The following is a 12025-nucleotide window of genomic DNA, read 5'->3' on the forward strand; positions in this document are numbered from 1 at the left end:
ACACCATGATATGTGTCAGCCAGGTGAGCGAGTCTGAACACTCGATCCCGTTAGATGCCTCTTACAACAAGCATGCGTTAATCTTTACGGGTTCGTGGACTCTGACGTCATTCATAACGTCATTGCAGCTCCGTGGCCTACTCCCTAACTACGGCGACATTACCGATGTGTCGTCTACTCCGACAGCATGACATCATTTCAGACGCTTCCACTGCTCTCACAGAATTACATCATTACCGAAAAAGCGTTTACCAATAACGTTTCAAGTATTTACCATGTACGAAACTGGCCATAAACAACTATGCAGCGTCAACCTAACAATGGCGGCGGACCACCGTCAAATAAACAAACATTTCTATCATATGGCTTCTGAATTGTGTACCACTTCATAACAGCTTTACTACTGATTTCATCGCCACTTAAGGAGCCAAATATTGACAAGTTGGTTCAGGAATCCTCACCTGTGGACTTCATAAGCATTAAGCTGCTGAAGGTGGTTTATCTCGCCTGTAGCGACCATATTGGAACAACATGGAGGAAATTGGACCGTCAAGTTAAAACGGCGAGGCGAGTAGCGACATGTGGGAAATCTAGACAGCGGGGTACTTCCCTCAGGAAAAAAGGGCCATCTTGAATGAATGCACGTGGCTGTTTATGTCGTGGTTGACCTGATGTGGAGGAGCAGAGAGACGTAACTGCTGCTGCAACCAGCGTGCGGTCGAGTGTTTAACAGCGATATTTTAATGTCAAGAAGAGGTTTCCGGATAGATCACAGATACTATGGTCGTCAAGGGCACATAACTCGCACAATAAAACTTTATGTGGTGATAAGCGGCAATATATCATCATTTATGTTAGAATCCATTTTGTTTTTGTCCATATTGTATGTGTTCAGTAGCTAACCTAACATTTCTGATTTGTGAAATCGGACAGTCACTTTGTTTTGGAGGAGAGTAAGATTGGCGTCGCGTCGAGGTTGTGGTAGTCGAGTATTGCATGGAGACAAAAGTTAGCCATCTAGGCCTAAAATTCCGCATTTTTTCCGATCTTTGCCACAATGTCTTGCGTATGACAACATTGTCATATCATCCGTAATATTCTTCTCATCCATTTTCTGACACAGTTCACCTTAAACATTATTCAATATACATTCACTCCAAACTAGGAGTTCCATTGTTCTTGTCAGTGAGTATCGTCTATCTATTGTTAAGTAAGTGGGCGGTAGGGTAGCCTAGTGGGTAAAGCCTTCGCTCCTCAAGCCGATATCCCGTGTTCGATTCCCTACACGGATACAATGTTTGAAGCCCATTTCTGGTATCACCGCCGTGATATTGCTGGAGTGTAGCTAAAAGCGACGTAAAACTAGACTCACTCACTATGGCATAAGTGGGTGCCATTAAGGATGAGCACAACCCATTAAGCACAACTACTATAAATATATGTTATCTTGTCATGCGCAAGAGAGTTGGTGCTACTTTATATTTCTGCAGTGAGGTAAAGTGTTAAACGAACCAAGGGATCAATTCAGATAAACAAATTATGTATAAATCTTACTCATCTTGCCAGTTACCGTAAACAACTGATATACATTTGAAGACAGGTTTATATTGCGAGTACCAGGGTCCCATCCATCACACAGAGTGAATCTGGCACTGGTAAACCTTTCACTTGTACCAGTAGCTATAGTGACGACTTACAGGTTTAACTAGAAGTCGTAGCGGCGGGGTAGACTTGCGGCTAAATGTTATAGGGACAATTATCAGTTTTCCTCTCAGTGTATTCAGTCTTATAGTTTCTTTGAATTTACTGCACACATTCTCTCGGCATAGGGCCAGCATACACTTTATATTCTTCTAAAACCACTGCCAAAATACATTATCCCAGATTTTCGAAAGCAAATTCTTCTTTAAAAACAACAGATGCCAAGAAACTGAGATATGGTCGATCGTCCAGCGCTCTCTCCCTGCGGAAACTCAAAGACTGAGTCAGTCAGGAATGACTATATATGGTGTTCTGAGACTGGGTCGTTATTTACTACATCGGTTACATAGGTTTTTGAACTAGTGTCCTTGATGACGAGGTTGATGAAAGATGATGGTGCTGGCACCGTTAAGGTTATCGGTGGAATCAGCATTGCCAGACAGCCGTGTTCAAATGATAGAGCTGTCAGTTCGGATGGCCTCAAGTTCAAGTCTGAATCTAACCGGAACATGTCCCGAATTCTTCATTTTGAAGTCTCTGCTTCAAAGAGGAAGTTATACAATGAGTTCGCTCTCATCAGCGACTGCTTGTGCTAGAGTATAGAGACTTTGATGGATTAGGGTGGAGATTGTTTAACGGTTCATGTTTCCCGTAATTAGCCTTTAACACGTAAAACCACTGAAGTTCTGTCAAAATTTGATATATTGGTGTATTTGTGGGTAAGTTCGTCGTAGACTTGGTAAAAGAATTCTTATGTTTAATATCCGACTGTTTGAGTTAGTGAGAGAGGGACTACATTTGTAAGCCGCTTTTAGCATTATTCCAGCAATATCGTGGAGAGGGACGCAAGAAATGGGGGTAAAATCGAACCCGGGTCTTCGATCCAACTACCTCGATGGGAGTGGAAGTGTAGCCAAGTGGGTAAGCGTTCGCTCGTCACGTCAAAGGTCCGGGTTTAATTCTCAAAATGGATACATGTATAGAACGTCATACTGGTGCATTTGGATGTTTTGTATTGAATGAGAAGATGTCAAGGGGGCAGAGAACAAGATGTTCTTTATTCACTGTATACCCTCTTATTTGGCATTAATCTGTTACTTCATAAAAGAAATGATAGCGTAACGACAGGGGTTCAGTACGGAATCTGCAATACGTAATTTGACGATGTCATCCACATTGAAGTCATCCTCTGTATTACTATCCAAAGTTTACAAGGGTATATACTACATTATGTATATCCTACCATTGGTGTCTCTGGCGTGATATTGCAACAAGGCGGCGTAAAACTATATTCATATGATATCATTACTCGGAATAAACCTCGTAGTATCTCCCTGAAGAACAGCCAAGGGTCACGATTTTACGCCAAATGCGTTCTCTGAGTGAGTGAGTGAGTGAGTGAGTGAGTGAGTGAGTTTGGTTTAACGTCGCTTTTAGCAATATTCCGACAACATCACGGCGAGGGACACCAGAAATGTTCTTCACATAATCGAACCCGGGTCATCGGCGTGACGCTTTAACCACTAGGTTAGGGTGTAGGGTAGGGACAACAGATGCGGAAAAACATGACGAAAGGTCAAACGTTGCAAACAAAGTCATCACTTTATCGAAACATTATAAATGAACTGCCATGTCAAAATATTGTATCCGTCTTCAAATCCCTGTTATTTCAGGTAGCAGTAATGTCTGTTTGAGTGGCATTTTAGAAGCTGTACTGAAAACGTCGTATCATAATAGATATGTAAGTTGATATCCATAAAGTTTATTATATTTTTCTTAGTAGTAATGTCTATGCAACCCCAGCAGAAAGTCAATGAGCGTAATTTCATAAAATAATGATGGCCAAAATGATAGGTCATGTTTCTGTGATATCCAACCCTTGCCCTGACTAATGAGAGTTAAGACCCGTGTGGATCGGATATGTAGAATTTAGAAAGTGACGTAGACTTCGAGATTACGCCTGTATCGCTTGTATAATTTTCGAAATTTTCAAAACAGGAATGTTTTTTTCTAAGATATGAACAAGTGTAAAAGTTTTCTCTCTGCTCAAGCTGATTTATTTGATATGGGTAAATGTAGAATATTGAGACTGGCATTAATAAACAAATACAAATATGTATTTTGTCTTCCAATTTATACTTAAACCTGGTTATTCCGGAAACCTCGTGTTACGGTTTTGTCGAGAAATTCCTTCTGTGTTTTCGGTAACGCTGATCTGCACCTATGTGAAGTCACGTTGGCAAACCGTGAAGATCAACGAGGCACTATCAGAACTAAACCAATTACAGATACCACTAACTATTGAAAATATCACGTCCCTCCTTCATCATGCTTACCTAGCTCTCTGAAACTACTTTCATTGAAGAGTGAAAATAAACTTGGCCGTAATTGATGTTCAGTATGTGACCGTGCTTGTGTAGCTGCTTGTCGCAATGTGATGATAGCAGGTAAAGTCGTTTGCACAAATGACGTAACCCCCACTGCCTGCCCTCCCCACCACCCTCCAACTCACTTCACCACGCTATCACTGCCCACACACATTCGGACCCACTCATTACACCCCCCTCCCTACCTCCCGTAGATTCACGTCTCGTTCAGAAACGAGGAATACAGAATATATGTTTCTATAATTCTCGCAATAAATGTGAAAAAAAGGATTTTCTCATATAAGAATGTAGGCCTTCGGTAACCCAAGCTTGCTATAAAATGCAACTAACGGGATCGGGTGGTCAGGCTTGCTGACTCGGTTAACATAATGTCATCGGTTCCGAACTGCGCAGATCGATGTTCATGCTGTTGATCATTGGATTGTCTGGTCCAGGCTCGATTATTTACAGACCGCAGCCATACAGCTGGAATATTGCTAAGTGCGGCGTAAAATTAAACTCACTCATTTTCAGAAACTGTGGCAACCTAGACTCTCCACATATTCTAGACTTGGGCTGTATTGGGCGAGTTTTTCAGAGACTGTATGAGTGATTACACCACCTTGTAGTATTGCGGTATACATATATCCTAATCTCGCCAAAGTCCTCTCTCTTTACTGACATGGTGTGGGGTAACCCTGAGGCTAAACCATTCGCTCGTCACGCTAAAGATCCGAGTTCGATTCCCCATTTAAGTACAACCCCTGAAGACCATTTCTGGTGTCTCACGCCGTGATATTGCTGGAATACCGCTAAATGCGACGTCAAACCAATACTCACTCACTCTGTCGGGTGCAAGTAAACGTATCCTGACTCTCCTGTTAGCATTAACTTGTCACTTTGTAAGGTTATAATGGTGACCTGTGTTTTTGTTAAAGCTATTTCAACACTGGAACTGGTTCACAGTTACTTATTTTCTGATTGGTTCAACAAGAAACAAAAATAAAATAAAATAAAATATAAAACACAGAAAATTCGAAAAGTAAAATGTCGCGGATAATATACAATCTTTAGCTCTTGTGTTACAGGTCCTTATAACATAATTTATCATAATTTGTTCATAAAATCCGAGTTTGCCGTTCTTTGATAGTATCTTCATCACGTTGCAAGAAAATCCAACATATATCATTGTCTCCAGAATGCTAATTATTTGTTTTATCGCCAAAATATTATGTCGTAAATTATTTACCGTTTCAAGTGCATGGTGAGAACACGTACACCTTTGCTGAAGGGTGTGGTTGGATAGCCTAGTGGTTTAAGCGTTCGCTCTACACGCCGAAGGTGCGGGCTTGATTTCCCAATAGGCACATCGTCTTGAGGAAATGTGTGGCGTCCCCTGCCATGGTATAGGAGGAATGTTGCTAAAAGCGACTCAGAACTAAAACCTCTCAAGCTCGACTGACATCTGGTCTTTAAAATTTACATCTAGTCTTAGAAATGAACACATTTTACAGGCAAAAAGGGTCCCTAAATCATGTAAAATGGGGCCAGTGATCGTAACATTCTAAACCCGGCACACATTCTACACTTTCATTGGCTTCACTGGGAATATTTTTTAAGTTTCTTTCAAGAGATGAGAAGCCCATTTCTGATGCCCTCAGCCTAAATTCACTGGCTGTAAGGAAGTCTTGTGAGAATGATCGTCGGTTGTTCAACCTTTACGCCATGTTTACAGAAGTTAATACAAAGCCACACTTCCTGAGCTAGATGTGTACACTGTTTATAAACTCTAGTTCGACATTTGTAGCATGTTATTGTGGAAACAAGGTTGGAGTCAGTGAATATCGTATTTCGCGATTGTCATTACTGCTGTGCTGTCGGATGTGCGGAAGTCGACCGTCTATCTGGTGAATGAGTTACGGGGGTCAGAAGCGAGAGCTTGCACATCACTTAAACGCCATTTAGACTAAGGAGGCTATGCTGTGCGTTAAAGATGGCAGTGAGTCGTGGAGAGACGAGCTGACTGAATGGAACGGTTGGACAGATAGACTAACGCTTCCCCTCTGATTATATATCATTTTGAGAGAAACAAGTAATGACATTAAAATTGAAAAGAGTCCGAGTGAGATGGGAAATACAGACGCTGAATCTTTGGAAATCTGGATTTTTTTCACTAACGGCTTTAGAATGATTGAGTAAAGGATAATCAGTTGTGAGTACGCGAGTATTTGAGTGAAAACTTCCGTATATGTGCGAGCGAGTGAATGCTTATGTATTTGTGTGAGTGAATACTTGTGTATTTGTGTGAGTGAATACTTGTGTATTTGTGTGAGTGAATACTTGTGTATTTGTGTGAGTGAATGCTTATGTATTTGTGTGAGTGAATACTTGTGTATTTGTGTGAGTGAATACTTGTGTATTTGTGTGAGTGAATGCTTATGTATTTGTGTGAGTGAATACTTGTGTATTTGTGTGAGTGAGTACTTGTGTATTTGTGTGAGTGAATACTTGTGTATTTGTGTGAGTGAATACTTGTGTATTTGTGTGAGTGAATGATTATGTATTTGTGTGAGTGAATACTTGTGTATTTGTGTGAGTGAATACTTGTGCATTTGTGTGAGTGAAAGCTTATGTATTTGTGTGAGTGAATGCTTATGTATTTGTATGAGTGAATACTTGTGTATTTGTATGAGTGAATACTTGTGTATTTGTGTGAGTGAATGATTATGTATTTGTGTGAGTGAATACCTGTGTATTTGTGTGAGTGAATACTTGTGTATTTGTGTGAGTGAATACGTTTGTACTTGTGTGAGTAAGTGTACACTTGTGCATATGTGTGAGTGAATACTTACGTGTTAGTGTGACTGAACACTTGTGTATTTGTGTCAGTGAATACTTGTGTATTTGTATGAGTGAATGCTTATGTATTTGTATGAGTGAATACGTTTGTACTTGTGTGAGTAAGTGTACACTTGTGCATATGTGTGAGTGAATACTTACGTGTTAGTGTGACTGAACACTTGTGTATTTGTGTCAGTGAATACTTGTGTATTTGTATGAGTGAATGCTTATGTATTTGTATGAGTGAATACGTTTGTACTTGTGTGAGTAAGTGTACACTTGTGCATATGTGTGAGTGAATACTTACGTGTTAGTGTGACTGAACACTGTGTGATTGCTTGTGTGAGTGACTGAACGTCTGTGTATTAGTGTAAGTGAATGCGAGAATGTTTTGTACGTGCAACACCTGTTGTATATTGTGTGCATAGAGACTTTGGCTGCACTACATACATCGAACAGAATGAGTATATCACCAACTTTGCGAGAAATCAGAACCTGTGCACAAACGAAATGTGATCTAGTAATATCACTTTGCCGTGAGCTATGAAAAACTAGAATATTTTGTGAAAGCGAGCCTATTGTGCAGACAGAATGAGCGGGTTTAATACTTGGCCACTTATAGCAATATTCCACCAATATCACGGCTAAGGAATCCAGAAGTGGGCTTCACCCACTGTACCAATGTTGGGAATCGAACCCGGGTCTTCGGCGTGACACGAGAACGCTTTAGCCACTAACCTTCCCTACTGCAAATATGCAGATAGGTTTAAAAAGATAAATTCTTACCTGGTTCAGCTATCAGTCTTGTCAGTGCAGGCATAATCCTCTTCAGTTTGACACTCGTGTCGTATATAAACTCAAGCACGTCGTCCTGGCTGATTGCACTTCCGTTTCGTTTGATCCCCTCACTCTCAGACGGGACATTATTGGACAGACCACCCTGAGTTTGCGCATTCGGATCAGGTCGGTTGAGTTTACTTGACAGACCTCGGAGTTCCGCCAGGAATCGTGTTGTTACGGACATCGACCTGTTCAGCTGACCTTCAACGTACTGAACGTTGTGGAAGATGTATGGAATCCAGCCCGTGTTCGATGCCATTGCCTCGACCATTTTCAGCGTTGCTTTCGATGTATTGAGGATTTTCTGAAGGGCAAGGTTACCGTCTCCCGAGCCATAGGACGGTGGCAGTTTGGTCTCCCTCTCTAGTTTGGCCCGCGTCTCCTCCATTTGGAGGAGTTCGTCCTGAAGCTCGACAAGAGAAGATGACAACGACACCTGACTCATCTGAGCAAGATCGGTTAATATTTCAAACAACTGCGACCCATTTTTCGAAAATTTTGCAATATCCTTCAGCACACTTTCCGGAAGTGTACATCCAGGCTCACCCTCTGTGCGCAGGCGACCTTGACCCACGTTGGTATGACTTTCCCCTGTAGGAAGGAGGTTGTTTTGTGGGTCGGTTTGGTCGCTGCCACGTGGTGATTGTAAGACCACGTCGACGACGTCTTTTCGGAGCTTTCCCTGTTCGTACGCCAAGGTCTCAGTGTTTGAAATGATTTGCTCTAACATGCTGTCGGTGTGTCGGATGAAACTGACTGACTGCACCACATGTGACGTCATATTCGTGATTGCGTGGAAGAGCATCTCGTTGTCAATGAACACGTCATCACCACGTGAATACGTCTCCTGCGACTTCTCAACTGTCCGTGATTGGCTGACATTGGATATAAGACTAAACTGACTCTGGGCTTGGAATTTAAGACTGTTATAATACACCTGAGACTGGTTTGTCAGTCTTTCATAGTTGGTCTCAGACTGAAGTTTCAGTTTGTCGAACTGACTCGCCGACTGATGTTTCAGTTTGTTGGTGTGGCTCTCGCTCTGAGTCCGCAAACCCCTATAGTGGGATTGTGAGAGGTATTTTAATTTATCAAACTGCACACTTGATTGGTTTCGCAATTTCTCATACTGAAAATGCGACTGATTTCTCAGATGATTGAAGCGTAAATCTATATGCTCTTCTAAAATTTTCATATCCACTGTACAGTTTATAACAGCGTCTTGCCTCCCCGTGTAGGCCTGTTCAGATGTTTCTTCTTCACTCTCACGTTCCCCTCGCCCAACGGTGTCAAGACCATTGAGAGCCGTCATCAATTCGTTTGTTTTCTTTTCAATGTTTCGGTTTATATACGCAATGGAACGCTCCAACTGTTGTAAATTTTTAGAATTTGTTTCTTTAAGAGAACTTATGTCATGGCCCATCCGAGTAACGGTAGATTTAAGTGTTCTAGTTTCAAGGTCATTTGCTCCGAGTTTTGAATGCATGGCCTGCGTGAGAGCTGCTGTCGTCTGCAGAGTGTTGGTGACCCCCCGGAACTGACGAATGTTGAAAAACTGTAACCCGTTCAAAGCCCGTTCCATCTGAGCAATTCGGGAACTCAAAGTTTCAAACTTTTCGTCCACTATCTTCAGTATTGAGGTAATGACAGTCTCCTCCAACTTGTCTGTTGGAGTTGGTATTGGAGTTGGGGGTGGAAGAGTTGTCTCCCCTAAGGTCAAGGTCATAATGACCGACATGACGACGACCTGAGCGGCCAGACTCTGGTGATGCATGTTGATGAGATTGTAGTCCGAAAGTCTTCGATCACAAATCCAGCACTGAAATCTTCACTGAATCAGGTACAACTATCACAGACACATGAGAGGTTGAGCATGATATTTCATGACACTATTTGCCCCAGTTTGTGCGAAGACGTGCACCGGACACCTTCTGCACAACACACAACTCCCACCTTATTATATACAACTCCATCATCACCGGCCATGATCCTCGCGTCGTGGAGCGGGAATGAAAACACGTCGTGCACCAAGCGATGAGCGAGACACAAGGCGTCTGTGGAGCCCTGTACCTCGCCTGCACTCAATCCTTCTCTCCTCGCGCGTCCACTTCCCCTTCAAGCCCCTCACTGTCGCTATGGGGGTCCACAAGTACGGTAAGGGTCGTTCCTCCCCCAACAACTCATCCCCGGTAAATCACCCCTGCCATGCTAACCGTCTGTAGAGGTATTTACAAGGAGGAAGGGTAAGGCCCACTGTGAATCAGTGACCCAATATGTTGATGTTATTTATATCATAGAACTCTGTTCGCTTTGAGGATTCATTCATGAAGTTTTTGTGGTGTAGAAGGCTCATCTACTGTAGTCTCCACTTACAGTAATCCAAGCCCCCCTCGCGCTTCTGCTTTCCTGCTGGCAAGGTGTTATCATCGCCCACTCATTAGCCGGCTTCTGTTTTGAGGGGGATCAGGCCACGTGGATCTGGGGAGACAAGAACCGGTCATGATGTGCCTGGACTTTAGCCACTAGGACTGTTAACGTCCAAGCATGGTATCTAATACAGACGCTAATGGAGCACTGAAGAACATGGATAAACTAATATCTTGTCTCTGAAATCAACATTTTTCACAAAACATACACGGTGCATTACTAATAATCATAAAATATGAAGAAAAGGAGCCCTGGGACTTCATTTTGAGAAACTGTGAAAATCTTGACACACATTCTACTCTTGGAATATTTGGTCAGTTATATGACAAATTATATCATGAACCAATACCTTAGGATCAGTTACAGGGTAATTATGAACCAATAACCTGCAATCATCACTAGGGTGGTTATGAATCAATAACTTACAGACAGCTATATGACAATTATGAACCAACATTTTCCAATCATCTATGGGACAAATATGAACCAATACTTTGGAATCAGCTATGGGACAATTATAAACCAATACTTTGTAGTCAAGAACGCAACAACTATAAATCAGTCACCTGTTGTCAGCTATAAGACATATGTGAATCAATGATTTGCACTCAGCAACGTGTATGAGAGTTATGAGTAACTTTTGGATAATTAAGACAATTATGAACCAACACCCTGCGATCACCTGTCGGACAGGTTAACCTGTTGTCAGCTATACGATATTCTCAGGAAACACGGTTTTAATAGAACGGCTGTTACAAAAACCTAAATTTCATTATGTTAATGCCACAATATTGCATTACTTTAATATTTGTGAATTTCTTCAAGACCTTCTATCCTTTAGCACACTGAAACTTTCCTGCAATGTGCATTTGTAAATATTAACACGTAAACTATTCCATCAAACACGGGCACCGAGATGTTTCTCAAAATAAGGTAAACAATATGAGGTAACACGCATTAGCTTACTGTTTAAATAGGTTTGTTTCTTGCTCTTGAGTAACTGAGTCTTAGTGCACTGAAGTCAATTATGCTCTGCTCACCGGAACTCGTTCTTCTCGAGAACAGCAGGGAAACTGGCGATTCCTTGTAGATCGTTTCAACTGAGTTACGTGGTAGCTATCTCCACACAGGCTCCGCTCCCACCTCGCTCACATACCGGGTCACGAGCCGGAGTGAAGCATTTGACTGTTCACATCGGACGTGGACATCTCCGGATGTGTGATTGAGCGATCATGTGACCGCGTTTGCTGTCACGTGACACGTTTTCCAGCTTTTGCTGTTTCATGAGTGTTGTAAATACAATTCGCCAGTAGGCAGATGAAGTATGCTTTTCAACTATAGCATTTTGATGACTGTGTTTATTTAGAATTAGGTTTACAAATTCCATTTCATGCGCTGTTTTGATAAAGAGGATCTGCAAGAAAGTGCAAACATCCGGGCAATTGTTTCAGTAAATAAGTCCAAAACAGTAAATCATTGTTGTTACATACTGTGTATATTCTAACGGGATAGTTACAGTCTGCAAATGTACAAAATTAGCAAGTGTCAATAGGATTTTGACAAATTCCCTTCTTTCCAAGAATGGGTTAGTTAGCTGGGTAGCCCGGTACTTAAAGCGTTCGCTCGTCACATCGAAGACCTAGGTTCGATTCCCAACGTGTGAAGTCCGTTACTGGTTTCCACATATTCTAAATATGCAATTTGCAGTCAGCTAAAGGGTGATCAATATGAACCAATGATTTGCAGTAAGTAACGCGACAATTCTGAATAAATAACCTGCAATCGGGACATAATTAACCTGCAATATAGGACCGTTATGAACCAATACTTTTTTGTTATTGGGCAATTAA

General features: G+C 41.8%; 1 protein-coding gene across 1 annotated transcript in view; it reads right to left on the reverse strand.

Annotated features, from left to right (window-relative positions):
- Positions 1-11349, reverse strand: part of LOC137255217 (uncharacterized) — a 30063-nt gene extending 18714 nt beyond the window's left edge. Inside the window, exons 1-2 of the mRNA XM_067792636.1 lie at positions 11216-11349; positions 7695-10226 (exon numbers count right to left, since the gene is read on the reverse strand). Of these exons, the coding sequence (XP_067648737.1) occupies positions 7695-9522 (1828 nt within the window). The 5' untranslated portion in view covers positions 9523-10226; positions 11216-11349. The remainder of the gene's footprint in view (positions 1-7694; positions 10227-11215) is intronic.
- Between the last annotated feature and the right edge of the window lie 676 nt (positions 11350-12025).

The sequence above is a fragment of the Haliotis asinina genome, chromosome 11, assembly GCF_037392515.1.
Source record: "Haliotis asinina isolate JCU_RB_2024 chromosome 11, JCU_Hal_asi_v2, whole genome shotgun sequence".
Lineage (NCBI taxonomy): Eukaryota > Metazoa > Mollusca > Gastropoda > Lepetellida > Haliotidae > Haliotis > Haliotis asinina.